At 42.5% G+C, this 27,886-nt stretch overlaps 3 protein-coding genes and 1 non-coding gene across 7 annotated transcripts in view; 2 read left to right on the plus strand and 2 right to left on the minus strand.

Moving 5' to 3' along the window:
• Positions 1-3,506, minus strand: part of lrba (LPS responsive beige-like anchor protein) — a 180,858-nt gene extending 177,352 nt beyond the window's left edge. For all 4 annotated transcript variants that reach the window (XM_041933032.1, XM_041933033.1, XM_041933031.1 and 1 more), the window contains exon 1: positions 2,613-3,506. In XM_041933032.1, coding sequence (XP_041788966.1) covers positions 2,613-2,798 — 186 coding nt within the window. In that variant the 5' untranslated portion in view covers positions 2,799-3,506. The remainder of the gene's footprint in view (positions 1-2,612) is intronic.
• Positions 3,507-7,161: 3,655 nt separating this feature from the next.
• rps3a (ribosomal protein S3A) lies at positions 7,162-10,763 on the plus strand. Its single transcript, XM_041933060.1, has 6 exons — positions 7,162-7,259; positions 7,926-8,029; positions 8,395-8,582; positions 9,767-9,975; positions 10,211-10,320; positions 10,593-10,763. The coding sequence occupies exons 1-6, from the start codon at positions 7,198-7,200 to the stop codon at positions 10,718-10,720; spliced, it is 801 nt and encodes a 266-aa protein (XP_041788994.1). The 5' UTR covers positions 7,162-7,197; the 3' UTR covers positions 10,721-10,763.
• LOC121604892 lies at positions 10,367-10,437 on the plus strand. The gene has a single exon (XR_006006780.1). It is a non-coding gene; the product is annotated as a small nucleolar RNA SNORD73 (small nucleolar RNA).
• Positions 10,764-10,882: 119 nt separating the features above from the next.
• Positions 10,883-27,076, minus strand: sh3d19 (SH3 domain containing 19). Its single transcript, XM_041933632.1, has 22 exons — positions 26,995-27,076; positions 22,802-22,813; positions 20,738-20,780; positions 19,287-19,327; positions 19,016-19,055; positions 18,775-18,901; positions 18,231-18,402; positions 17,081-18,109; positions 16,505-16,618; positions 16,319-16,431; positions 15,891-15,931; positions 15,590-15,803; positions 15,427-15,495; positions 15,146-15,280; positions 14,972-15,044; positions 14,073-14,203; positions 13,916-13,971; positions 13,590-13,819; positions 12,774-12,823; positions 12,423-12,609; positions 11,787-11,890; positions 10,883-11,684 (listed from the first exon to the last, which is right to left on the minus strand). The coding sequence occupies exons 1-22, from the start codon at positions 27,074-27,076 to the stop codon at positions 11,574-11,576; spliced, it is 3,174 nt and encodes a 1,057-aa protein (XP_041789566.1). The 3' UTR covers positions 10,883-11,573.
• Between the last annotated feature and the right edge of the window lie 810 nt (positions 27,077-27,886).

Genomic DNA, 27,886 nt, shown 5'->3' on the forward strand with positions numbered 1-27,886 from the left:
AGCTCTGCTTCAAGGAAAGACTTTGGGACAGTCAGGTACAATCTAATGAGCTGTGAGAAAGCAACCAACATTTCTCAGCAGCAGAATGCACAGAGAGTGTTTAACTATAGTTAATGTGTGTTTAGGACGCTCCACCACACAGGTTTCACTTTTTAATTAAAAACATTATGAATACCAGTTTAAGTATTAACGATTAGTTATTCTAAAAGTCACCCTCTCGTTTACTTAACTTTACTTTCACTTTTAATTAAAACACATAGGCTCTGTCACTTTAAATAGATATACAGCTGGTGTGAACCAGAGAGAAATGTACAAAACCCAGTGTAGTGTGAGATACAGCTCCTTTGACTAAATGAGACTACGCGATACACTCTACTTCCCTCTATAGTGACTTCAGGCAAAACAATGCCAGCATAACAAGCTCCTTTTTTAAAAGGAAAAAAAAAAAAAAACAAGACGATCCCAGTGTTAATATCCCCCCAGCCCATGTGTCACGAGTCAACCACTGTTCTGGGTCACATTATTCATTTTTTTCAGATCATTCTCTTTAGAAAACGATGAAGCATTTAACCAAATACAGTGTTGGACTCAAGCACTGAGAAGGCTGCAAATGACACGCTACTAAAGAGAAAAATCTGGCCTATATATGGTAAATCATATTATCACCCAACTGGAGGGTGAGCAGAGCCTGTGGAGGGCATGACAGTTAGAGCATGGAGGGTGGCGAGCATAATGAAATGCATGGTGCCATTTTTCAATGCCCTAAAATGACACTGAGTGTGCTAAACATGGAGTCCCAGGGACACAGACAGAGCTGATGCACACTGATATTTCTGTCAAAACATGTGCCTGGCTGGCTCTCCAGCTCATTTTTGTGCCATATTAAAGGACTTTTCCAGATAGAAAATGCAAAAAAAAACAGGTTAATTAGTAGGACCAATAACTTCTGGTTATCTTTCCATCTAAATCTAAAGTCACGACTACCATCTTTTTTTAGGACTCTCGTTCGTAACAAAAGCTTTTTGTATCCAAGGGCACATGACTTGAGTGACAGCCATCTCATATAATGTATACATTTAGTATTTGGGAAAAAAACATCAAATATCACTTTAGCAAACAAGAGCTGGCAATTAAGCTGCAAGTGACTGAGGAAGAAAGTCACTGTCAAACAACCGGAGCTGAAAATGAAACCAATGTGGCAGGCCGCAAAACTGCAGTTCCTCAAATGGCCACTTGAAGCTTGCCCCAAAAGCGAGTGAATCCCCATAGACCCCCATATTACACTGCCTAACTTTACCACCCATATATGGTAAATCACTCATTCAAATTATATCAAGGCCTAAAGTAATGAATACGTATGTAAAACTGCCGCTTTGAGTGACAGCTAGCCGCTCTGTTTCAGCAAGCAGGCTTCATTCAGTCCTCCTCAGCGCCGCCCACGCTCCACCTCTCTGCCCGTTTTTGGATTAGCCGGGAGTTTGCCGGGGTCAGGCGCTGCCAAGATGGCGGCAGTCACTGAGCTTCACAGTGGCTCTTCAGAAACCTCTGGGTGACGTCATGGAGACTACATCCACGTTTATACAGTAAAACAGCTCAAATCTTGAGCTGACATGATAAGCTCATTAATAAATCAGTCGTTTTGGTAATCAATTGAATTTTTGCTGGTTACCATACCAGAGCTCTGTGTTTAGCGGGGCTACAGCCTCATGAGGAGTTGTATGTCTACTGCAGTTTCATCTGATACCACAGTCGGGGGTTGGTTTTGGAGCAAATTTTGTGATTACAGACATGGGGGATGAGCCTCCCTTCTCTAAGAAACAAAGAAAAAGGACTCCATTGTGTTGCCACAGTGACAAAGCAGTTTTGCAGGTTCCGCCGTCACCTTGCCTCCCTCTCTCTTTCTCCCACCTGGTCAGCCAAGCTCTACTTGAGCATGCTCTCACCTTCACGCTTAACTTCCTCGTTACCGGTAGTTTCATTCATTCTCGTACAGGTACTGTAAAGTCATTTCACAACTTGGCCAGCCAAAGGGCAATCAGAGCTGCAGGCGGAAAGAGGCTTGATAGTGGCTTAAAGGTGGCCAACAGGTAGTAGACAGATAAGGCACACACACACACACACACACACACACACACACACACACACACACACACACTCTGCCTGACCTGGACATGTCACAAAAAGCATCAGCTGATTTGCTTCAGCAGCTTTTCTGTCAGTCATCACGAGACCCCAAAAGACCATCATTTGAAAATGGCATAAAATTGTAAAAATGCATATGAAATAATAAGAAATATGCCAAATGAGTACTGTAACACAATGTGTGACCTGATTAAGAGCTACAGAGTGTTTTTTTTCACACACTGCAGACAAAGCTATTAGTTATACAATGAATAAAGAATATACTGTTTCAAACAATTCGGGCTGCGCACCATAAAGTCACATTAAAGGGGCATTTCTCTTAATTTTGTAAAGAGCTGCAGGATCATCAACGCCTTTTTATGCAGATGAGGGTGATGTCAGACTTTTTTCAAACGTTTAGATGTCACTGTCAGTACTACAGCGTGACAGTGCTATCTAAGGCCTATCCTGAGCTCTCATAATCAGCTTACCAGGTTGAACACCGTCTCCACAATGTCTCGGTTGGAAACTTCCCCAACTTCCACCAGGCCGCCGAGCACGGCAAATTTCATCCTTATCCCCCTGATAGGCACTCCGGGGTTGAGCGCCATGGCGCCCGATCTCCCGTCCTTTCCATCACCTGGCTGCGCAGCGCCCGCCGCCTCCTCGCTAGCCATTGCTAAGGAAGGACGGGACAGGTGGCGTTCACAGGTAAGGCACCTGTTCACCTCCAATGGTGACAGTGCAGCCGATGTCGGAGGAGAAAGAGGTCTAGCTCCCCTCCAGCTGAGTTGTTGACAGTCTACAGGCACGCAAAGCGAACGTGTTCCTCCCCATCCAAAACTGTTCGGCGAATGAGCCTCGAAAGTGGGCAGAAAAAAAGGCGCAAGGGGAATTTGTTAGCCGTTGACACCGCGACTGGAAATGTCACCGCTTCACTCCTCTGTGAACTACTCCTCCTCTCCCCCCGGTCCGTAACTTGATAGCAGACGGATGGATTAATGCTGCTAAAAGCCGCGAGGAAGTGTGCCGCAGGTAACGAGGGGGAGACGCAGGTGAAGCGGAGCTCGCTTTTAACCTGCTTTCTCCTCCGCTCGGACAAACGGTAAACGAGGTTACGGTGACTTTAACAGCTCCGTGCGGCAGTGGAAGTTGCTATTGTCGCCGAGTCCAGACACTTGACAGGTAGCGCGCTTGGCGGAGGCAAAAACTCACAAACTGGAGGGGGCGAGTCCGTCGGCAGCTCCGGCGGAAGGCGACGAAGGACGGAGGTCCGCTCGGTCCTCCCCGGCGAACTCCACAGACTTGCTTAAATGTCAGCGTTCGCCCAGCTGCGCTGCAGTCTCTTCCTGGTTTGCCCCGGTAGCTTCAGCTCGTCACCGCCATGACAGTGTAGCACTTGAGTGAGCGGCGCATGCGCAGTGGGGAGCGGAGTCTGTTCCGCTCAGTGGCAGGTGTGCCGCTCAGGTGGCTTTCTAGCACGACTCACTGGGACTCAGTGAAAATCAACAGCGCTTCAATGTGTATTCAGTGCCAGCGAATTTTGTTTCGATTCATGAGCTACATAAGGGGAGTGGTTTAAAGTAACTCAGTGCGTTTACTCTAAAATTAACACAATTTAGAGGTATTTTTAGGCTACTTCAACATTTAATGCTCCTTTATGCTAATACTGCACTACAGTTCAGAGCTTAATATTGTGCTTTTTACTCCACTCCAGAATGTTGTGCTTTAATTTAATCTGGGGCACTGTATGTAATTTAAAATAAACTGTATTGATCCACTGCAGCTGAAGTACAAGTACTCAGTACAATATACACCAATTATTTTCATTGGAAAAATTGAACACTCCGCTTGAGCATCTGCAACATTAAAATGCTGTACATCAATGCAACAGTAATAATCCAATGATGCAATGATAAACACTCTAAAAAGGGGCCATTCTGCATTATGAGTGCTTTAAATTTTCTTATACTCTAAATACGTTTTGGTGATCACACTTTTCTACTTTATTTTGAATGTAGACCATCAGCTTTTAATGGAGAATAGCTACATTCTATACATATCTAAATTAACTAAAGAATCTGAATACTTCTTTCACTAAAGTTAACTTAAATTTTTCATCTCTTTTAGGCTGACAAACTTACGATAAACACTGCTTTCTGCCACTAATCTGACAAGTTCACTGAAGACCTTTTGATTTGACTGTATTGTACTGTATTGCTGTAAAATAAAGGAACCTCGTGTTTATCAGTGTCTCCCAAAACCCAAGATGAGTCCACAAATGTCTTGTTTTGTCCAAAACCCAAAGATATTCAATATACTGTCTTAGGGGAGTTAAAAATGAAAAAAATATTCACAGTTCTTAAAAAAATTACTCAAACTGAATAATTGATTATCACAATAGTTGCAGATTAATCTAATAGTTGACAATTATTTGATTAATCATTGTAGCTCTGGAATATAAGAGAATTAAAAGATCAATCAGGAGCTGTAGATAAAAATCACACCTCAGAATATTACAGGTGAAAAAATACCATAAATTAAGACATTAGTGTGTACTCATACAATGAGCCCCAGAGGGAAAGTTGTAACTTTTGTTTAAGGTAGTCTAAATTTGTTGGACAAGCACCAAACACAGCTTTAGGCTGTGAGAAAAACAAACAGAAAGGGGGGTTGAATTGTATTTAGAACTTTGTTTTTCTGCAGCACGACAGCACATTGACAGACGTCTGCATCCAGAGGCAGTGGAAACCGAACATTAAAGCAGAGTGACAGCTCTGCTTTGCTTGCCTTTTCAGATTACCACCAACAACCTATGCCATGTGAGATGTTTACATAGCCGAACACATGAGAGATCCCAATTTCATCCACGCATGTTATTTCATGATATCCAAATCAAACCCAAGCTGGAAAGTTAGAATACGTCCTCTCTGTTTATATGAACAACAGCTGTATTTCAGTAGTGGTTCTCTTCTGCCTCTACTCATTGGTGACTTCATGTTCGGTCTGCTGAGCAGCTATGAGTGTTGTTGCCACAGAGGCAGCTGGCGTCACTGTTACCACTGACCTTCCAGTAAAGTGTAGCTGCACCCTCAGGGACCCTGGGAGTCATGGAAGCCAGCAGCACCACCCATGAGACGCAGGCCTCGTCTCTGATGTAATGATCTCAAATCAGCAGACTTGTTCATTGCAGCCCAAAGGTAGAAGTTCTTAAATACGGCTCTGAAAAGCTTTCACTGACCTTTGAATTGTACATGAACCATGTTTTATATTTTGTTCTAACCGGGCTCTAGAGAAAATTAGACGTTCTGTGGCATATCAGCGTTTTACCACAATCATCTTTCGCTCTCCTCCTGCCATCTTGTTGGAAAATCTTGCTGTCTGAGCAGAAGACGATCATTTCTGCAAATGGTTTAGTGTCAAAGACAACAGCTAAATCAATTAACACTTGCCAGGAGATTTACACCCAGTATGTGTTGAACAAAAGCTCACAAGATTCACCTTAAACACATCAATTTAATCTTGATGCTTGTTTCAAACAGCAGACATTTGAGATGAAATCAAAGGAAAAAACACAAATCTAAATGTACAAGAGGACATTGAAAAGCCAAACAAGCAGCTGCAATGCTAAATGTAGCCCCTTGCCTTCAGGTGTTATGTTATTTCTAAGGTCTCAAAATGTTTTAAGGGGAAAAGATTTTAAATGTTATTGGCAGCACCACTAGCTGCACTGAAGCATAAGAATAATGTTGATGGACACATGAGGGTGTCTCTGCTGCTTCTGTCTAATGGCTACACAGCTTTCACCTCTCAGATTTACATTTTCAATGTATTCTTGTATGCACAGAGACACTGCATCTGTCAGAATTTAATTACTTGTTTAGATATGAACATATGAGTGTGGTCTGATTAACAGTCAGTTCACAGTCTGGGGAGTAACACTGGAAATGAACACCGAACTCAGTAAACGTACATGAGTTGTTTTTTTAAACTTTGATTATATTTTACCAACAGACAAAATTCCTTTCTTTGTTTTGATATCAGTGTAGGTGGACAACAAGCTACACACCCACATGACGTGTGAACACACCCAAAGACTGGTTCTGCCTGCTCACAGATGATGGGTTTTCTTTTATTGTATAATCCAAGTCATCATTGCACCGTTACTGGGTACTTAAAATAATTATTAAAAAAAACAAATTAAACACAATGTGGTGCACATGATGTGTAACCTGTGTAAGCAAACAACTGCTGTAACAATTTGAATGTTACAAAGATATAAATATCTTAGTAATTAACATTTACAAATTTAATTGATCTATAAGAAATTCAGAACGTGAAAGACAAAAGTGATTTTCTGTCCTATATTAATTGATTTGCTAGTATCAAGTATTGATCCAAAATCAATAATTTTAAAAAATTTCAAATAAAGTCTAATCCATACAAGCACAACATTTTAATTCTATCATTCTGACTATAACATTATGTTTGGTCAGTTTGGCACACAAACAGTAAATGCACTGTATATATAATTATGCATTGTATATATAATAGATATTATATTAATGATCATGTTCACTACCTTAAATTCATCTGTTGTAATCTGTGGTTGATTAATTAATCAAAAAAGCTATTAATTTTTCAATAAAAAAATGCTCATCAAATATTTTATTTGCTTATCAAACTTGAATGAATAAAAAAGGTGTGGAATTTTGGAGGAATTCCATTTAGGCTTGATTACTTATCCTTGATAGGCTAAATTATATCCAAGCTGTGCAGCTTTCTACTACACATAAATTCAGAAAGACGTAATAAACTCACTGGTATTTAAATTAAAATTATTTAGTAATGATTACATTTCACAGTTAAGTTGCTAATAAAGTAAAAATCATCATGGCATTTATCTGCTTCCTGGCACCTTTACCTGGTAACCGTTATTTCACGAGGTATACCAACAGAGGGCGCCAAAAGAAGCTACAAGGACTCGCGAGATAAGACAAGTCTCACAACCTCGGTCTTTCTCTTTATTTCTCGCGGGATTTCCTGTTTCCTCCTCTTTCACTCCCTGTAGCCAACATGGCAGTCGGCAAGAATAAGAGGCTGACCAAAGGCGGCAAAAAAGGTGCCAAAAAGAAGATGTAAGTAGCAAATTCACAGCTTGTGATGCGAAGCAGGCTTTGCAGTTTTCACTAATGTCGCTGTGGTGCAAAAATTGTAAGGGATGAAACCGATTATTAGTGGATGTTACTGGGCCAGTGCTAGTCTCGTCGTCGCCGGCCTCGGAGGCGCTGGATGGAGTTGTAGCATGCTGTGTCCCATTATTCTGCGCTATAGCACTCTCTCATAACTCAACTGATTTGATCATACTTTTATGTTTAATCTAAAGGGGATTCTGCCTAAGGACGCATAAAAATCGCTAATATAACCAGATTAGCTGCATTGACAAGAGCAGTAACGTTACATGCGAAAGGCTAACTTACCAAACGTTAGCATTGGTTTAGCCGAGCTTACTTATCGACTTGACAGTCAAACGAGGAATTACTTGAGTACAGATCGGCATAATGGTATTGTCCACAAACTAACAGCACGGTTGAGTGAACTGTATGGCCATGCTGTTAAGGAAATCTGACATTTGTGAATTGATTTGATGAAGTATATCCTCCATGCTAGCGGGATCAGTGTCCCTATCAGTGCGTGCTTAGCCGGCTTGCTAGCAGCGAGTCTGCCCTGAACCTCGTAAGCCTTGTGTATTTTAGTTTGTGCAGACGAGTGAACTGTCATTTCTGCTTGTTGCTCCAATGCAGTGTGGACCCCTTTTCCAAGAAGGACTGGTATGATGTCAAGGCACCAGCCATGTTCAACATCCGCAATCTTGGCAAGACCTTGGTTACTAGGACTCAGGGAACCAGTAAGTCTAAATAGTGTTAATTCTCTGTATGCATATGTGTACATTCACATTCAGCTCTGTCCCGTTCATTTCATTGGCAAAAGACCAGCTCCATGCTTTAACAGTGTCTGACAGGATGAATGAGATTAAAGTAAAACTAATGAAACTGCTGTGAATTTTAAAAAATGGCAGCATATTTAATTCTATGGATACCCGTGTGTTATGCCTGGACATACTTGGAAACACATTGGCAAGGGATTAAACTGTTCAATCTGCTGATTTTACCATTAATAAAGTTCCAGAGAGTTACTGATTCCAGAGATTGCCATTATTTGTTTTCCATGTGCCTTTTTTCTAACTTTTACATTTTCTTCACAACCGTTTAGGAATCGCCTCAGATGGTCTTAAAGGACGTGTGTTCGAGGTGAGCCTCGCTGACCTGCAGAACGATGAGGTGGCCTTCCGCAAGTTCAAGCTCATCACCGAGGATGTTCAGGGCAAGAACTGCCTTACCAACTTCCACGGCATGGACCTGACTCGCGATAAGATGTGCTCCATGGTCAAGAAGTGGCAGGTAATTATCATTTATTTTTATAAATGGTATTGGATGTCCTTCTGAAAATGTCTCTGTAGCCAATGTGAGTTTTGGCAACATTACCAAACCGATACAATTCAGTCCTTAACCCGGTTTACAAGTTGGTCATTTCCACAATAAAGTGTTGATTGTTAGGGCAAGCACACATAAAATGTGAGCTGGTTTTAGGAGCAGTGGTTAGTGTACAAGTGAAGTTGGATTGTGACTCGAGGTTCAGTTGTTTGAATCTGTGGACTTCCTGGGAAATGGCAGTTGTCTACTTGTAGGTGCTTGATCAACTCCAGTGTTAACAGTTGTAAACTGGTACTGAAGAACCTCTGAATGCAGCTAAGGAGACATTGCTAGAAAACAGCATGGATGTTTGTCTGTTATGTAGGGTGAGGGGTGGAATTGAAGATAACATAAGAATAAATGGGTGAAACCACGACTTTCGACTAAAAGGAGCTACTTGTGAATCTCCTACTTTTTGTGCTGGGGTTTGACAGGAATTGACTGTTGAGGTGATCTGCTGAAGGGCCATAATTCCCAAACATATACTATTTGTGTACTGTGCAGCTGCAGTGGAGCTCAGTAACAGACCCAAAGCAAAGAGCAGTTTTGGTGACGTTTTCATATTAGTTAATTAGAAGCCAAGTAGAAATGCTTCAGTTAGACTCCAGGTTGTGAAGCTTTGATCAGTGTTTGTATCGGATGAAAATACATACAATTCACAGAAACTTTCCTTCCTGCCTCAGGAGTAAAGGCAAAAGACTGAGTTTAGGATGCAACTTTTTCAAATCCTGAAACCCTACTGCTGTCTCTTTATTGAGCTCCATGAACACGAAAGAACAGTAAAGTTAGGTTTTGTTTTTTTCATAAAGCAATTGGGTAAGGGTACATGTGATTACTGGGAGAAAAGTTTAGTTACTGGACGCAATACATGACTTTGGTTGCAAAAGGTTAAAATATGGAGGGATTGTCTTACAATATTTGAGGTGACTGAAGTGTCTTGTGTGAAGAAGGAAATTAAGCAACAACCAGGTATAGCAGAAGTTGGCTTACCACACAGTTTAGGTCTAGGAATACAGGTGCTGTCACAAACGGAAAGTTGAGAGGTTGAGACTGTTTGGGGTGAAATGTTGCCTATGAAGTCTAATCGAGGACGATCTGTTCTTTCCATTCAGACCATGATTGAAGCCCATGTGGATGTGAAGACCACCGACGGCTACCTTCTGCGTCTGTTCTGCGTGGGTTTCACAAAGAAGCGCACCAACCAGATCAGAAAGACCTCCTACGCCCAGCACCAGCAGGTTCGCCAGATCCGCAAGAAGATGATGGAGATCATGACCCGTGAGGTTCAGACCAACGACCTGAAGGAAGTCGTCAACAAGCTGTAAGTCGTGCAGTTTATCATGCATCGCAATGATCATTTCCTCACAGTAGTCTTTGAAATCACAGGGCAGCTTCACCAAAATATCAATTTTTGATTGCACATTCAAGATGATTAATGTCTTGGTGTTCAATTAAACACGCCAGTTTGTGCAGAGCGCTTTAGCGCTGTCTCTGAAAATGGTTGGTGAATTGTGATTACCCTTTGCTTAAATGTGTTGTGTATTGTTGTGTTGCAGGATCCCTGACAGTGTTGGCAAGGACATAGAGAAGGCCTGCCAGTCCATCTACCCTCTACACGACGTCTACGTCCGCAAGGTCAAGATGCTCAAGAAGCCCAAGTTTGAGTGTAAGTGATGCACGGCTGTAACACCAGTCTCTCTTCTACCTGTGGGAACACGTGATGACAAAATGTTTCGGTCCCAGATGATCACCTGATTACTGTCTCTTGAGATCAACTGATGTTCCCTCACAAAAAATAAAAGTTTTTCAGATCTGGAGAAATGAAGCTGTTTGGCAGTGTAATGAAATGTGTTTGACTTTGTAGCTGCTTACATTTGCTGGTGTCCTCTTGAGCTTTCAGTTAGAAACCCGAGTTAAAAGCTATGTGTTCTGTTGCAGTGGGCAAACTGATGGAGCTCCACGGTGAGGGCGGTGCCGGCAGTGCTACAAAGGCGTCCGGTGATGACACTGGAGCCAAGGTGGAGAGGGCTGATGGCTATGAGCCCCCCATCCAGGAGACAGTCTAAAACACCCTGACAGATTTAATAAAAAATGTAAATGTCCAACAAACTTTACTGTTTTCTTTTCATCTTGTGTTTGTGTGCAAACAGTAATGGGATGTAGACATGTGGTAGAAATTTACACAAGCAATGAGAGATTTGGGACTATCCAGTGTGGATATATAGAACCTGAACTGCATAAAACTCCTTTTGCATTATAATAAATACAAATTTTATTTATGTAGCATATTCCAAAATGTTACAAGTTCATAAGATAAAAGAATAAAGCAAAAGTAAAAATACAAAGCAGTGTTAAGAGGTTTCAGATATTTAGTCAATCCAGGGGAACCAAGACACAAATTGTATCAAAATCAAATGGGTTATTAATGAAACAGTGCAAAACCCAACAGGGCCTCTGAGTTAGTGACTAATCTGGTAGCGATATGTTTGTTAGCCTGAAGTGGTCTGACCCTTATTTCAACTTAATTCCATGTAATCAAACCAGATCATAAAGGCAAATGACATGTTCAGGTATTAACCTCATACAAAATGTACTGTAACAAATGTAAGAGTGTAGTGAGACAAACCACTAGGTGGTGCAAATGTGCAGTTGAAGTCTCAAACAGCTTATACAGCAACACGCAGAGTATTTTAATTGGCAGCCAGCTTGAATATTTATAACCATGATAAATTATTCAGTGAACGCTTAATTTTAAGTTAACGCTGCAAGTGGGAAAAAAAGATGTTGCACTACTCAGAGATAAAATACTGCATTCAGAGATCACTTCAGACTTCTGCTGAAAAAATCTGTCCTCAGGTCTCATTTCAGTTCGATCATCTGGCAGCGTCCCCTTCCTGGTGTACTGAAAGCCACATGGCACTATCCCAGTACTTGCACGTAGTTTTTAGGAACCAGGGCCCGTTTGCCTCTCAGATCACCCAGGAACCATTCGTCATCAACGGACTCAAGACCAGTAATAATATCCCCAACCTGAGAGAGAAGGAGTGAGAGGTTGTTTGAATGCCAGTGCTTTCACTTGATATTTGTATCCGAACTAATGCAACAGCGAAAAAAATCAATCAATCACTATACCTGCAGAGAGAGCTCCTCATCACAGTCTGATTTGAAGTCATACATAGCCCTGGCTCTGCTGCCAGCAGCAGCTACATTCTGCTGGTTGTTAGATGACTGCTGGCCTGCTGAAGAGGACATGTACTGAATTAATGAATAATAATGATGTTTGTTTCGTTAAACTGTCCATTTGTGCTAATTAGAGCTGAAACAATCGATAAGTTGATTCTTCTAGCTTCTTAACACTATTTGGTCATTTTCTGTGACTTCTGAAATAGTGAACTGAATATTTTGGTCCGAACAAACAAACAATCTGAAGGAACCAATCATTGGTTACAGCTGTGCCTCCAAAAATATTGATTGTCACTGCATTGAACAGCACAACTGGAGGGTTGGAAAGATAAAAAGAGGTGGCCTATTTTAAAAGATCCGTTCCACAGATCAATTACCTAAAAAATGTGTAGCAAAGTAATTTACCATCACATTTTTGAGTAGTTTAACACATTATTTTTGTTACCAACCACATGGTAGCACTATAAGACACTGATGCGCCCTCTAGATATGAGTTTATGATGAGGTCCATGATGGCAACAGATTGGACGTATTTACAATGCAGTAATCTCATACTGGTATATCAATGCTGTGAAAACATCACACCTGTGCAGCTCTCAACAAAAGCCCTGGGGAATATGCCCTCCTTGCCGTTGAGCCGTCCGCGGCTCCACTCTGTGTCAATATGCTGGCTGATCAGGATGCAGTCGCCCTGTTGAAAGGACAAGTCTCCGTCTGAGCTCCCTGCAAAGTCATACAGAGCCACCACCCACTCCACACTGGGCTGAGACGCCTGCAGAGAGAGAGCAGGACGAGAGAGGAGACGGTACAGTTACTGATATACAATATTCACCTGGAACAAACCTCTGATTTTTCTTGTTCTACAGGACACACTGGATCTGTTGCAAAGCCAACATCGCCCTTTCTGATGCCTGTGTTTATATAAATATTGGTTACCTGAGCAGGTTTGGCCACTTCAGGGTGTGCACTTGGAGAAGCAACCATGCCTGTGAGAAAAAATGGCTGACAGGTTAGTAAAAATGAAATGCATGTATCATCTAATCAGGGAACAAATAAAGAAATGTTTGAGGTCGTATGGACAGTTTGTTTACATGCTGAAGTTTAATATTTAGGGGGGCCAACAAAATGAATATACAAATTCAGTATTTATAAGATATTTATATTTCTCAACTAAAACATAATTGAAAAGGCCTTTGAAACAGCAGATTTTTATGATGGGAAATATAACTAATATACTTGCTAATAATTTTCTAGGAAGGGTCCTGGAAGAACTGTGTAATCTGGTATTAATTATGGGGAAAATATGTTCTGTGACAGTTATTTCTTTGTTGATTCTGTCAAGAAACCTGCAGAAAGTAAAGTTCAACAGCAAACTGAAGCAATAAATAAAATATGAAACATCCAAATAAATCAAACTTTTTTTGGAGAAATTTCAGGAGAGGGATCAACTCATGACCTCAGTATTATAAACTCCTGCGGCTCCTTGTTGTACGAGTGTGTTGGAGCTTCAGGTTCACTGTTAAGAGACCTTTTGTAAACAGCTATTTAATGAAACAGAAACAGAAGCACACATTCCTGACATGCCACAGAGGGAGATGCCAGCCAACATAAAGGGAAAGGATGGATAAAGGCCTTTCACCGATGGACAAAGCCGCTCGACAAACCCGTCATACGGTTTCGACTCACTATGGTGGCCACATCAGCACATAGAGATAAGAACGGATCTGTCTTGATGCTTTCAGGTGCTCGTACCAGGCAGAGCTATCCTGGTGGACTGTGTCTGCTGCTGGCTCGCGGGCGGAGGCAGATCTTCAATGACCTCCACAAAGTTGAGAGGGAAGATACCGGTAACGGCGCCGATCTGCCCCCGAGCCCATTCCTGACCCACGAACGCCTTCAGTTGTATGACATCCCCCTCAGAGAACGACAGCTCGTCACTGTGCTCGCCCTCGAAGTCGAACCTCGCCACATATCTCGGACCGCTTTGGGAGAGGCAACGACATTTCAAACATCAGGTTAGTTCATCTGCGTATGTTTTTAAAGGCTAATGCAAATGATTTATGGTGTAAGAACAGTACCTGACTGGTGTGGGTGTCTTCGCTTTCCGTTCAGGGACAGGTTTTGGTGAATTTGACTAATTGGAGAAATGATTGACAACTCCAAATTACAAGACTTGTCGTCACAAAAGCGGCGATGAATGCTTTGCAAGAATGGATTTCACTGGTTGAAACTTACCAGGACTTTGACATAATTGGTGGGAAAGAAACCAGTGGATCCCCTGCAGGTGCCCCTGGACCACTCGCTGTCCACCTGTTCCACCATGGTCACCACATCTCCTGCTCTGAGACGCAGCTCTCCTGGACCCTCTGTGTGTGCACAGCAAACACATCAGCTGTTTGTGGCTTCAGAAACATCACCTAAACATGCTCAAAACCTCCAAATCCAAAACAAAAAAGCATCTAAGGGATGAGGTTTTATGAATTTGGACAGACAAAAAAAAAATTAACATGCAATAAAAAAAACATTTAAACATTTTGGAAATTTTGGAAACTTTTTTTTTTGCCAGAAGTGAGAAAATTAATACCAATCACACGTCTGTGAGTTATGGATCTGGAGTCGTGAGGTGGCTAGCCTAGCCTAGCATAAGCATGGAAAGCAGCCTCGGTCTCTTTAAAGTGCAAAAATATCAGGATTTTTTGGTTTTAAGTTTGTGTTCGAATGAACAACTGAGATGCATGTTTATTAGTGAGCTTTAGAGGTGCTGGTAGGCATATTTTTGAATTTCAGACAGTTGTTTCCTCCTGGTTGCCGTCTTTCTGCTAAGATAAGCTAATGACCCCCTGGTTCTAGCATAAAGGCTACAAAATTAGCCTGGCTCCCTCAAAGTAAAAAACAAAAAAATCACTTATTAGCAAGCTTTATGTAGTTTGCTTAATCTTTTGTAACTTCGAACAGAGTCAGGCTAGCTGTTTTCCCCCTGCTTCCAGTCGTGATGCTAAGGTAAGCTAACTACCTCCAGTCTCTAGCTTTAGCATGAGAGTGTCAATCTTTCAACATATTGTCTCATGTTTGTGTTAATGTCTAATCCCAGTCAGTATTAGCAGCTGTTTGGTCTAAGAAAACTGATGCGTCACCTGGACTGAAGTCATGGACGGCCTGCACTTTAAGCCCACAACCAGCTCCACCTGAACCAGCTGGGCCCACACCCTATAGGGACAGAACAAAGACACTTAAAGGTTAATGGCTCAGAGCAGGTTAGCCTCAGGTATCACATACATGCATTCACTCATGAGTGAAGAACAAGCTACCTGTGGTGGCGACACGGCGTCAAGAGGAGTTATGACCTTGATGCGAGACTTGTTGACTCGGCCTCTGGTGTCTCCAACTTGGCACTCAAACGTGTCATGATCAGTCTCCTCCAGCAGCAGAAGCACTTCATTTCTCTGTTGAAAAAGCCAACAAAGGCATTCACTGTCGCTGAGCCCAGATCCATCAACAGATCCAGCCGTCTTAGACGGATTGTGGAGTTGAGATTAATAATGCACTTTTATTTAAAGGCAACGTAAGCCGGTAAAAGTAGTTTAGACACCTGAAAAGACAGCTCTCCTGTATTACTCCCGTTGTAGTCAACGGCGGCGATCCCATGAGAAAGCTGAAGCTGCCGAGAGAAAGCAAAAATTAAAAACAGGTGCTTATCAAGCTGAATTTGAAGCTTGATGACAGGCTCAGTCGTGCAGCGGGATCTCTCTCACAGTGTATTTGTTGTAGAGACGGTGGCCTGGGTTGGGCCTTGGAGGTAAGGCAGGTCCTTTCCTGTGGGATTTCTGTGCCTGGGGTCTTGGTGAAGTTTCCCATGGTGCCGAAGAGGATCGGCCTGTGGCCTGAAGGCTGGGTGGGGGAGGCCTTCCTGGGCCTGTTTTGGCTGGAGGTGGCCGAGGTGGAAGGGGTTTGTTTGTGCTCAGCCTCCTGAAGTGCAGCACCATCATGAAGTTGCATCTTTACAAACTGTACAGTTTAACTTTACTGCAAGATTTTTTTTTTCTTTTCACTCACCGAGGTGGTAGCGACGACTCTGGCCCAGACTGGGAAGACTCCTGCAGAAGAATCCGATTGTGCAGTTTTTATTAGCACTAAAACGAAACGCACAGCCTACAGCACTGGAAACCCTAGAAACCAGGCTACAGGCAATGCATTCACGGGGCTACAACAGTGTCTTTGTTTGTGAAAAGGAAGGAAATGGAGCAGGTAAGCCACACAGCTGACAGACAAGATAAACCTGATATAGAACCCAAAATGCAGCACATCTTAGTTTATAAGCAGATATTCACCACTAGCACACACTTTTTAATTAGACTCAGAAATTAAAGTCGAAGTTGAAACATGCAGGTTAATCAGTGAGATTCTTTAACTCTTCTGAGACAATCAAAGGTAGCGTTTGTGAAGTTTACAGGTTTGTGACGACTGTGTGATGCAAATCTCACCTGGAGGGAGGGGATGGGTGGCAGGCTTTGTTTGTGGTTCACTGAGGTGTTCAGGTTGCCTACGGGCTTCTGAGCAGGGAGAGGAGGGGGACCGTCCTGAAAATGATCTGACACTGAGAAGAGATCGGTCTTTACCACAACGTACTGAAATTTAAAATCAGATACATTACAGGGAGACGGACTCACCTGAAGCGGTTCTGCTGGGGACCCTGATGGTGGTTGGTCTCCTGGTTACACTTTGTTTGATGAAGGAGCCTCCGTTGCTGTCCACGTTATGTTGAGGCTTGACTGGGGTGTGATCTGAATAAAGAGACACTGGAGTTGGACAGTAGCTGTGTATTCAACAATAGTATAACAATAGTCCTTTGATTTGCTCATTTATATGTCAAGCAATTAAAATTTCCTAATTGATCTCTCTTATCTCTGCATGGTAAGTATGGAGCTGGAGCCATGAGGCGGTTAGCCTAGCCTAGCAGTGCATTACATATAAGTGCATTTCCCAAAATGCTGGAATTTCCCCAAACTGTTTCTTTAAATGCCAAATGTTTGCAAGTTGCTGCTAGCTTAACTTGCTATATTCATATACTATCACTTTAATTGAATACCTGTTGGTTATTTGACTGCTGGTCAGGTGGGGTAATCTTAAGCCTTTAAGCTCTGGTAATGGGCATCTTGTTTTTGATGATTTTATTTATTTTCCTACAGAGCGGTAGCCTAATTTTTCTTTATACAGCATACAACTTAAAATAAAAAGCTACTCACTCGACGGACTTTCCACATACTCATTCTCTCTGGACATGGAGGCTGAGTTGTGGTTGTTTATATTAAGGTTTGGCTTCAGGGGCTCCTTTAAAGGCTTTACTGGAGGTGTGGGGGGAACCAGTGAAGCTTCCTCTTCATAGATGTTGACGGCTCTGGTCAACGGAGGCCGTGATCTGTTTGGGATGGCCACCTTGTTGTGTAAAGCATCTAGTTCCTCTTTAATGGATAGTCCTGCAGGTTTCTTGGGGGGCAGAGGTCTGGGGGTCAGTGCAGGGTTTTGGGGGATGTCTGTGGATGAGTCATTATCTATACTGTGGTTAAACTGAGGTTTAAGGGCTACAGAGGGTTTAGCAGCAACCGGAGGTTTGGTGGTCGCCTTCCTGGGTCGAGGTTCTGGTTTGGCTTGTTCGATGACATTTCTCTCCTCACTGCTAGTCTGGCTCTCAAAGGCTTGGATCCTGGCCTGGATATTGCGATGATTGTGGCTGGAGTTCATCTCGCCACCAGCATCTTCACCTTGTAAGGCCTCGTCTGATTGGTTAACGATGTCACCCTCTTCAAACTCGTTATCGGCACTAAAGACCTCTAATAATTCCTTTAAATACTTATTGGATGAGACCTCCTCTGGATCAGAGTGAATTTTCTCACAGTTTTCGCTGAGCTTGACCAAAGTCTGAACTTTGACCTCTTCTGCGGTTGGCTGCTTTCGGGATTTTGTGCGAGGAAGTGGAACGGGGCGTTGACTGTGTTGTGAGTCTGGGGAGGAGGGAGTGGTTTCAGCAGCAGTGGTAGACAGAGGTTTTGTGGGAATGTCCCAGTGTACAGTCACAGATCTGGTGCATGAGTGAGAGGAATCTGCTCGATTGGGTGGATTTAGATCCGACTTGGAGTCGCTATGGTCCTCAGTGTTTGTGGGTACTGTGGGATTTGCTCCAGCCTTCTCGTCAGAGGGTGCAGCAGCTTCAGAGACCGGCTCTCTGTCCACTGGTTTAGGCAGTGATGGCCTTGGTGGTTTTTGTGGCTTTTTACCTGCAAGGAAATGTGATCATCATCAAAGAATCATCAAGTCCAGAATGGAAATAGACTGAAACCTAAAACTGACAGATGGGGAAACTTTTACACCACCACCAGTGATGCTCACACGCCTCACCAGCAGGTCTTTTCTTTGCTGACTGTGGGACAGGGGTGGAGGTGTCTTCCCTCACAGGGTCAGTCTGCGTGGCGCTTGTGGTGCAGGTGGTGCGGCGGGGGGCTGCAGTGGGCTTGACGATGTGCTCCTCCTGGGTCTTCTCTTGAATCACCTGATCATAGGATGGTGGGGGCTAAGTCATGAAAAAGAGAGGTGTTCACACACCTGCACGTTATTTTCCTGTATAATGTGGCATTTCTGCTTATGGTACCTGTCAGAGTGTGTCAGAATATATTATTTAGTCATGTGCTGTATATACAATTATGATTTACTTACAGGGCTGTAGCTACTGCTGAGGTTACTGAGGTCCTCAACTTTTTTAACAAATGAAAGTTTACATTTTACAATGAAAAACATTTACATGGTGTGCACTTTGTAGGCCGACTCAAGTAAATTTAGCCTGATATATTTAAATTCTACTACTTTTCACCAACAAAATCTCCTGCAAAACCTCCATCCTGGAAAAACAAGTGGAATCGAACACCATCAGTGAGATGAGGTGTACCTGGGAAACGGCCTGGATGCCTGCAGACCAGCCTGCCTGAGGAGGAGGAGGGAAAACCACAGAGGATCCTGAGAACCAGTGGTTACTGGCCAGAGGTTCTGCTGAGACGATGGTGATCTCTGGTCGCCTGAAACATAAACCACACATTTGTATGGCTCCTATTCAGACCACCTGAATACTCATGCCTTCATATGATTTATTTCTCATAGCTGACGTGATTTAACAATGTTGTTGGTGTTACCTTCTGTCTCTGGTTTGGTCACTCTGGGAGTTTGTTTTTGCTGAAGGAAGAAAGATCTTATTAATAATATTTCATAATTAAAGATAAAGATATTCTTACATTTATGACAAGATTTCACTTCCTTTTCACTTCCAAGTGTTTTGTCAAATTTCGGAGGGAAAGTTTACGATTTTTAATTTTCTTCAAACAGCTTATTCAAGAGTTGACGCTTTATGTGCTGCCTTTACATGATCTCAAAATGTCCCTGAAGCTCAGTTTTGTGCCAACTTACTCCGTTTGATAGCAGCTCGTATTGAAGACAGAGGTCCTTGGCTGAAAAGGGAGCAGAGCAGGAATTTATTATGAAGATGTGAAGCCCATACAGACGAATGGGTTCATGCCTTTGTGGTGACTCAGTTGTTAAACGGATCTCTGCTCTCACCTCTGGGCAACATCATACAATACGCTGTGACCACAATGCTACTTTATACTGTTGATGCCAAGTTATGCAAAGATAAAAGGAGCATCCAAACTAAAAAAATCTACAAAAAGAAAAGAGGAAAATCATTTTTACCTTACAGAGGTGACTAAAAGAATAAAATGAAACAAGAAAAGGAAAAAATAGAATGATAGAAACAGCTTGAATGAAGTTTATGGCTTGAATGACGGAGCTCAAAGCTGCTAAATCAAAGTCAGTTATGGTTTAATTAAAGGAACAACAAGAAGGCTCAAGTCAAATACTGTAAATATTCATTCACTTTTATATTATTAGTCAAGTAATAGTTATTCAAGTCAAAAACATTTTATATAGGAGACAGAAAACTGAAGTGTTGCCACAGGTTTATATCACCAAACATAGTTCCAGTGTTGGTAATGGTGCTGACTTTCAGAGTTACATAAGAGAAGAATAACAGTCCTGCTAATGTTGTTGATGTGCTCAGCTGAAAACCACCTACCTCACATAAACATGGCGGCCAGTAAACTGTACCACTTCCAGGTAAACACAGGACAAAAGACTAGTCTTCTACGCCACACTCTCCTCTCTCCACTCAGGAGCCAAACATGTTGGACATGGTTTGATGTCCTCAGGCTGTTTACCTCTCAGTGGTAAAGATTATTTTCTAATCCTTAAATCTCATCGCGTTGTGATATTCAGGTCCGCTGTCTTTGAGATTCTCTCGTTTAAATGTGTAGAGATTAAAAACAGTTGTGATGCTCTGTGCTTACAGTCTCTTTACCAAAGCTACGGTGAATTCTCCTGATGGTGGGAGCCGGCTCATCATTAACCTGCTCATTAAAGGCTGACTGCAGGAGGATGATGTCAACTCTCAGGGGGGGGAAAAACAAGCAAGCCCGGCCCTCGTCTTGATACCACGTGGTTTATTTAATTGATTAGCTGAGTTGTAAACACAGAGATCACATCCCGTGTGATCCATCATAAACTGGAATTTTCCAGATCTCTACGAGCTCTACAAGTGTCAGCGCTGAGGCTTAACTTTCCTTAATGTCTGCAACAACAACCAAAAAACATGCAGCGTGATGTATTCGTCCCCGCGTTGACCTTCTGTCAGTCGGCGAGAACAGATCAGTGCATTGTTCGGTCCATTCACAACCTCGCCATCAGCAGATCTGAACGTTAAAGGGATAGTGCCCCGTTCCCAGCAACAGACAGACACAGTTTGGTGACACTTTACAGCTGCCAGGGATCCACAGCTTCTGGTATTAATGGGAAAAATATCTTACCTGGAATTTATCTGATGGTCTGGTTTGGCTCTTTCAGGATGATCTGCGGAGGGGGAAAAAAAAGAGATGTAACATCCTGGCACATTAATGTCAGTTCGAAGCATGTTATGGGAGTGATTTATCGGGTTTAAATCCTTTATATAGAAATAAATCATGACATAGTAGAAGATGTAATTGAGAAACTGTTAAAGGGACAGTTCACCCTAAAATCCCAAACACTTTTTTCCTGTTACCTGTGGTGCTATTTATGCATCTGGATTGTTTTGCTGTAAGCTGCTGAGTTCTGGAGATATCAGCTGTAGAGATGTGTGCCTTCTCTTGAACATAATGGAAGTAAATGGCGCTCACACTCAGCAGCGTCTCTTTCCAGAAATCATGACCCGATTACTCAAGATAATCCGCAGACCCTGTTATGAGCAGTTTCATGTAGGAACTACTTTCTTTCTACCAAAACTACACCCGCCAGATGCATCACTGCACAGAAGCAAGTGTGTATATTTTTCAAATGTTTTGTTAATTGTGTGCATTTTTGGTGCTTTGAGTCGATGCCATCCGCTTCCATTATAATCAAGAGAGGACAGTCATCTCTGCAGCTGATATCTCCAGAACTCAGCGACTCACAGCAAAACAGCCTCGATGGATGGTGAGACATTTCATTGTTTTGACTCCACTCAGGCACACTGGCTTTGAAATTTTAAGGTTAAAGTACTGACGTTTACCTTTAAGGGTGTTTGAAGTTATTCACATCCACACTGAGCGAACAGTGAAGGCTTCCAGTAAAGTATATTGTCCCCTAATTTTAGTCAACTGCAGCAGGATGAGCAGCCCAAATATACAGACAAGGCCGACAAGGACTTTTAGGTCAACCTGACCTCATGTGTTTGATTTGCTGAGGACCATCACCTGAAGGCAAGAAGCCCCTGAAAAAAGCAGGAGGTGAAGATGGTGCAGTGCAGCAGCAGGGGTGAAAGCAAATACCTGCTGTTATCTAAGGTTCAAAAATCACTGATTATAAAAGGAGCAAATATTAAATATGAAGAATGAGTTTATTTGTTTAAGTCCCGTAAAGCTGAGCGTCAGAACTTTAAAGCAAGTCTGAGCGTTTACTGACCAGCGCTCAATGCGGCTGTCGCGGTGTGTAGTGTCACAGTGCAAGGGAGACAGGAAGTCAACAAATTTAATCAGTAATGTCTGTTAAACAAAACTATCAATCAATAGTTTGCAAACATCAGAAGCTTCCGGTTCCACCAGACTCAGTAAGGCTGTAGCGAGGAATAAAACTAGAAATACAAGAACCTAACAAGTATCCAGCAGGATCAACCATTAAACCTCGAAGAGCCAGTTCATCTGAAATGCTTTCAGAATTTAAAATGTGATTCTGTGACAATAAAGCCAGGTGTGTCTAAAGATTAGAAAGGGTTGTTGTGAAAAGGTTAAAAGGAGAGTTAACGTTAAAATGATAGATTTTACAGTGAAGTTCAGCATAAACTCAGGCAAAACTGAAATGACCTGGTACTCTGCAGATGCTACGTCACTTACATACTTAACTCTTTCATTTCCTGAACTGTCTGGCCGTGACCTAAATTTCCTGTATTACTCAAACAACATGTAGCAAAAAGTAGATTTCACATCAAAGTCCACTGGTTAACAGCTAATCTAAGGAGCATTATATATAGAGAACAACAGCAACAATGTCTTCTAATAAGAGCTCATTTGTTTCCTCCAGAGGAATGCTGAAGAAAAACCACAGGCAGCGGCTGAAGTCATTGTTGCTGTTAATGCCTGAAATTACCTCGTTGGCGGTCAAATCCACCTGCCACACCTGTTAATTGTTATCCGTCAGTGACTTCCTCAAGTTATACTTTAACAACATAAACAAAAGGAGAGCTTCTGTACTTTGGCTTTTTTAGCAACTGCCAGACGAAGTATTAAGCTGTTGCTTCTCACACCAACACCATCTCTGTGTTATCTGATATACATAAGCACAGTTGTCTGGCTAACTTTACTTTCACTTATGCACATGCTGTACAATCGTCTTGTGGTACAATGCAGTGATGTCCCTACCTGTGACGAATTATAGCAATAATTGTCAAATCTTCAGCGCCAGAAGGATATTTTCACCAAGAACCCGGTCCACCGAGTAAGTGTGACAGTGAATCCAGCAGTCACACACCTACAGACGGCAGAGCAGAGAGGGAGGGCCCTGTAATGTCCCCGCTCTCCTCTGTTTACCTGGCCAATCTGATCGGCTGGAATGTGGTCATTCAGGAAGTGCCACATGACACTGCACCATCACTTTTTCCCACAAAGCAAAAGGTCACAGGGATATTCACACAGCTCTGTGCCATATATATATATATATATATATATATATATATATATATATATATATATATATATATATATATATATATATATATATATAGCTTCTTTCAGCCTGGTCTGTGGAGGCTATTTCTCTCACAGTTACTGCACAAGCAAGATGCTGAAGTAAACAGATAAATGACTGATAACAAAAGCTACAAAGTATTGAGAGATAATTTATGATCACTGAAACACTCTGGGTCAAATCAGGGTTAAAAAGGCAAGTTTTTGAGCGTGCATTTAAAAATATGAAAACTCTAAGTTACCCTCTGATGCTCTGGGAGGCTGCACCAAACGCTTGGAGCACCTGAGCCAAATGCTGCTTCACCAAAGGTTTTCATCCTGCACTTTAACGCAGAGTTCCCAGAGTACCTGAGGAAACCCCCCCTTTCCTCAAACAGAGGGCCGTTCATTGCTTCAAATCAGTATGAAAACTAGCAGGTCTTCTATCACACAGCAGGCAATACAATTAGCATTAGCATTAGCATTGGTCTCTATGCATTGCTTTGAGACATTCATGCACTTTAATGATACATTTGAGATTTTGCGATAGTCAGGATATGGAAATAAAAGCTCACTGGTTGGCCTGGTTCAAGTCAGTTTCTCTCTGGGCCTTTGTATCAATAGCCAGCAATTCAGTGTTTATTCTGGCCCGGCTGTGGGAATGAATGCAGACATGATTGATTAATATAATATCAACAGCTCAAACACACTTTTTAAGACTCAGAACAGGACAGACCAGCAACATAAAGCTGTGTACTATGAGCTCAGCTAAAGGAGGTACATTTGTCGGGGATACGGGGAAAGGAAACTGGTATGTGCAGTAGCTTCAAAAGCAATAGCTGTAAATCTGATCCCAGTGCAGCCTGTGGGAGTACCACAAGTTACCAGTTCTAACCGTGTTGATCTAAAATATGAATCAAACATTACAGGACATTTAATACTGTTCATGCAAAGTGGAAAGTCTTAATTTGGTGTGACATCTATTATAAAATGATAAAATGCTGCAGCGTCTCATGAGCTGTTCATGCTAATTAGCCTCCACATGTGCACACTGGTGCTTGAGCTAATTTCCAACAACAGCCTGCTAGCATGCTCACAATGAAAATGCTAACATGCTAATCACGTAAAAGGTTTACCTTTTCTTAGTTTAGCATGTTAGCATGCTAACATGTGCTCAGTAACCAGCTGAGGTTGATGGAAATGTCACTAGTTTTGCAGATACTGCAGAAACCCAAACTTTTAACCTAGTGGCGGCGCTAGACAAGTGGTAACCCGATGAGCCCCATGAACACCTCGTAAAGTTTCGGATTCTGTTGCTAATCAGCGTATATTTCTCTGGACATAAACAGCAAACAGAGAGAAAGCTGCTGAGGTCGGCAGGAAAGGTTTCCCTGCACAGCTGCACCCTCACTCGAACACATGCTGGCATCACTCAGCACAGCAGCAGCAGTCACAGAGCAGCTGGTGAGGCGGACGGCAACAAAGGGAAGGACTGGAAAACACTCTGCCTCTGAGTGCCGCGTCACGCCGGCCGCAGCTTCCTATGAATGAAGCCTGGGAAAGAGTTTAGCCTTTCTCCAGCGCCGGCCTGAGTGCCATTTTCCAACAGGCACGGGCAAGTTTGCTGATTCAGGTCATGGTGTCACAGCGGTGGAATGTAACTGAGTACATTTGCTCACGAGCACATTCAAAGTACTTGTGCTTTACTTGAATTTTTCCATTTTTTTTTGCTACTTTATACTTTTTTACTCCGCTACATTTGACAGCTTTAGTTACTGTTACTTTTTAGATTACACATCAACATTCATGTCTGGGGAAAATCTCAAATTTGGGGGATTTTGAATTTGATTTTTTCTGTGTTCCTTTATGGGTTTGGAAATGTTCCTTCTTAAGATACAGAAACTTTTTCAAATTAACAATATCATATATAACAGTAAAACACTGACTGGGCACATTTTACTGCACAATGAGTACTTTTACTTCTGATACTTTAAGCAAGATTTGCTGATAACACTTAACATTTGCTTAAGAAAGAGATTGACTGCAGGACTTTTACTTGCAGTGGAGTATTTTCACATTGTGCTGTTGCTACTTTAAGGATCTGAACACTTCATCCACCACTTCTGTGTCATATTTAACATGCAGGGCTAAACACAGCATGTATGTTGCTGTGGCGACAGTACAAAACAGCTTTGCCCTCACTGATGTGGACCTTCAGTCAGAGACGCTTAGATGGTGATTCACAGTGGAAACTACCTGAAATTGTTTGATGGTGTGGATCCATGAAGCTGAGGGCCAGTGCAAACGTGGTGGAACGCATCTCATTAAAACAGTGTTCTGAAAGGATGAAAGCTGCGTCAAGTACGGACAAGCACTGCTTGTTCATGACACAGCAGCCTGTCTGCACGGAGCCACTGACAGAAATTCCCATCCAGACAGCTGGTGGGGTCAGGGTGTGGTTCGGGGTGGGGGTGGTCTGAGCTGGCACGCTGGCTGCTGTTAGCTGAGCAGGGCAGGGCTCTGAGGAGTTTGAGGAATATGTGTTTGCACACCAGGTGTTGCTAAGAAAAACAGGGAACAAAGACAACTGTTTCACTGACAAGGAAGCTTCTTCTGAACCGGCGCAGAGGGGAAACTCAGCTAAAGACTGAAGCGGTTTCAATATGCACACACGAGGCGGCTGACTGAGAATGAAAGTTTCTGTTCAATAAATCACAGGCTTTATTTCCACTCTTCAGATCTGTAAAAACTAAACAGAGCGAGAGTTGTTTCCTTTTCTGCGCCAGGTGACACGCTTTGAGGTGCGCTGGAAAGTTTCTGAGTGGCTGACTGGAAAGGTGAGTGATGGTTCTGTCATAAGGCGACACGCAAGTTTCCAGCTCTGCTGCCTGAGGCCTCTATTACTCTCAACTGCTGCAGGCACACAAGTGTCATTTACTGAGGAATCCATCAGTGGCTGGTACTGATGATGCTTCATGGCAGGGGCCGAACCGTGCATCATTTTATCAGTTTAACCGAGTGAAAGCAAACTGTCCTCTCTATCTTCCTGCTTGAGTTTATCTCAAATGGTAAAAATGCTTTTGAGCTCCTGTGTCTTGGTTTACTTCCACTCAGGAGAGCAAACATGACGAGCAACCTTCGTAAGAGCTTTGTTTGTGAAAGCAGCTGACAGGGAACCAGATTCATCAAATCACAGCTCCTGACGCACATGTGAAGATGTTCACATGTCAGGATCTTTAAAAGCAAGTTGATCAACATCAGTCCATATTTGTATCTGTATAGGCCCGTCTGTCAGTATGTCAGCTCTCAACAGCTTCTGATTTCACATGTTAGAGTCTCATGAAGAAATCAGGCAGACTTTAGATTTGTCCTGTGAAGATATTAATGCTTGATGTGTTTTTCCTGCTGTTCCACACCTCCATTAGTTTCCATTAACCTCTACACAGCGAACAGAAAAGCAGACTTGACGTTCAGTGTGATGGATCACACAACTAAACCAAGTTTTAAGAGTTTGCTGATGGATTTTTATCTAGTTAGTGGATGAAAATCCATCAGCCATTGTTTTCCATTCATTTCTGTACTGGAAAACAATGGCTGCCTGAAGTGGGAGGAAAAATACACCCACATTACTAAAACATTTGCTAAAGGATGTAAAGTAAAAGTGATTTTGAGTAAATTGGTGAAAACGTGCAAAATCACGGGTTTACTCTTTTTAAATGATAATTAAACTCACTTCAGCCGCAGGTACAAAGCGCATGAGGTCTGGTCCATTTATGGGATCCAGTTTCACACCAAAAGATCATAATTTTAAAAGCAAATGTCCGTTATTTGAGCCAGGAAAGTGTTCAGCTCATCAGAGGATTATCAGCCGGGTACTCTCCCAAACGTACCTGTAGTTTGGCTTCTGTTCCGGACGTCCTGCAGGTCTCTGCGCCCCCCCTCCTCCTCCGCTTCACGCCGGGCTTCGGCCATCGAGGTTTAAACAATGTGGAAATAAAGAAAATACGACCCGAATATCCCGGCGAAGCTTTAGCAGGAATCTGGTCCCGTCATGAGTCGCTTGCGGTCGCGTCCTGCGGCAGTTTGCGCTCGTCCTGCGCGCAGCGGCTCTGACTCTGCGCCGCAGTGGATGGAGGTGGTGCCGCTCACCGTCAGCCCCCCAAACAGGCAACTCCGTCCAACTCCTGCGTGGGAATGCAGCGGGATTATCCCACCAGGCCCCGCTCCAAACTTCAAACAGCACAAAATGTGCATTTGTTGAGGTGTCAAAATGTGCAGAGGCAGCGAGTTTGGTGCGTTTGTCTCCTCAGGACAACTTTTCAACAGCAAAGAAGCTGTCATGAAAGGGATGTGGACAAATAAAAGTCACATGACTGAAAACCTCAGTCTTTCTAACGAGACAGAGGTCATGAGTCCAAGATAAATATTCACCATATTCATATTTTAGTTGTTTAGTTTTGTGTTCATTTCAGTAGAAACTTTTCCCACCAGGTTGTTGTGAGTTTGGTGTCATGTGGTCAGTCAGATATTCATTCAGTATTAATATCTCTCTCAGGTACATTTACTCTAGTGCTGTACATAAGTATAGTTCTGAGGTACTTGCATTACCTTTAGACTTTATTTAAGTATTTCCAGTTCACTTCATACTCTTATCATTATTGTAGTTCCTGTACATTAATCTGATATCTTTAGTTACTGGTTGCTTTGTTGAATCTGATTATTAATATGCATCATTATCAACTAAATATGATGTATTATTATAGATTACTGTAAACCACACAG

The sequence above is a fragment of the Chelmon rostratus genome, chromosome 3 (assembly GCF_017976325.1).
Source record: "Chelmon rostratus isolate fCheRos1 chromosome 3, fCheRos1.pri, whole genome shotgun sequence".
In the NCBI taxonomy this organism is placed as follows: Eukaryota; Metazoa; Chordata; class Actinopteri; order Chaetodontiformes; family Chaetodontidae; genus Chelmon; species Chelmon rostratus.

Coding starts and splice junctions, on each gene's coding strand:
- rps3a (XM_041933060.1), top strand. CDS start 7,198: ATGGCAGTCGGCAAGAATAAGAGGCTGACCAAAGGCGGCAAAAAAGGT. Junction 8,030..8,394: donor TACTAGGACTCAGGGAACCA/GTAAGTCTAAAT, acceptor ACAACCGTTTAG/GAATCGCCTCAGATGGTCTT. Junction 9,976..10,210: donor AAGGAAGTCGTCAACAAGCT/GTAAGTCGTGCA, acceptor GTTGTGTTGCAG/GATCCCTGACAGTGTTGGCA.
- sh3d19 (XM_041933632.1), bottom strand. CDS start 27,076: ATGGCCGAAGCCCGGCGTGAAGCGGAGGAGGAGGGGGGGCGCAGAGAC. Junction 15,496..15,589: donor GTCTCTACAACAAATACACT/GTGAGAGAGATC, acceptor TTCTCTCGGCAG/CTTCAGCTTTCTCATGGGAT. Junction 11,891..12,422: donor TTTTGTTGAGAGCTGCACAG/GTGTGATGTTTT, acceptor CCTCTTCAGCAG/GCCAGCAGTCATCTAACAAC.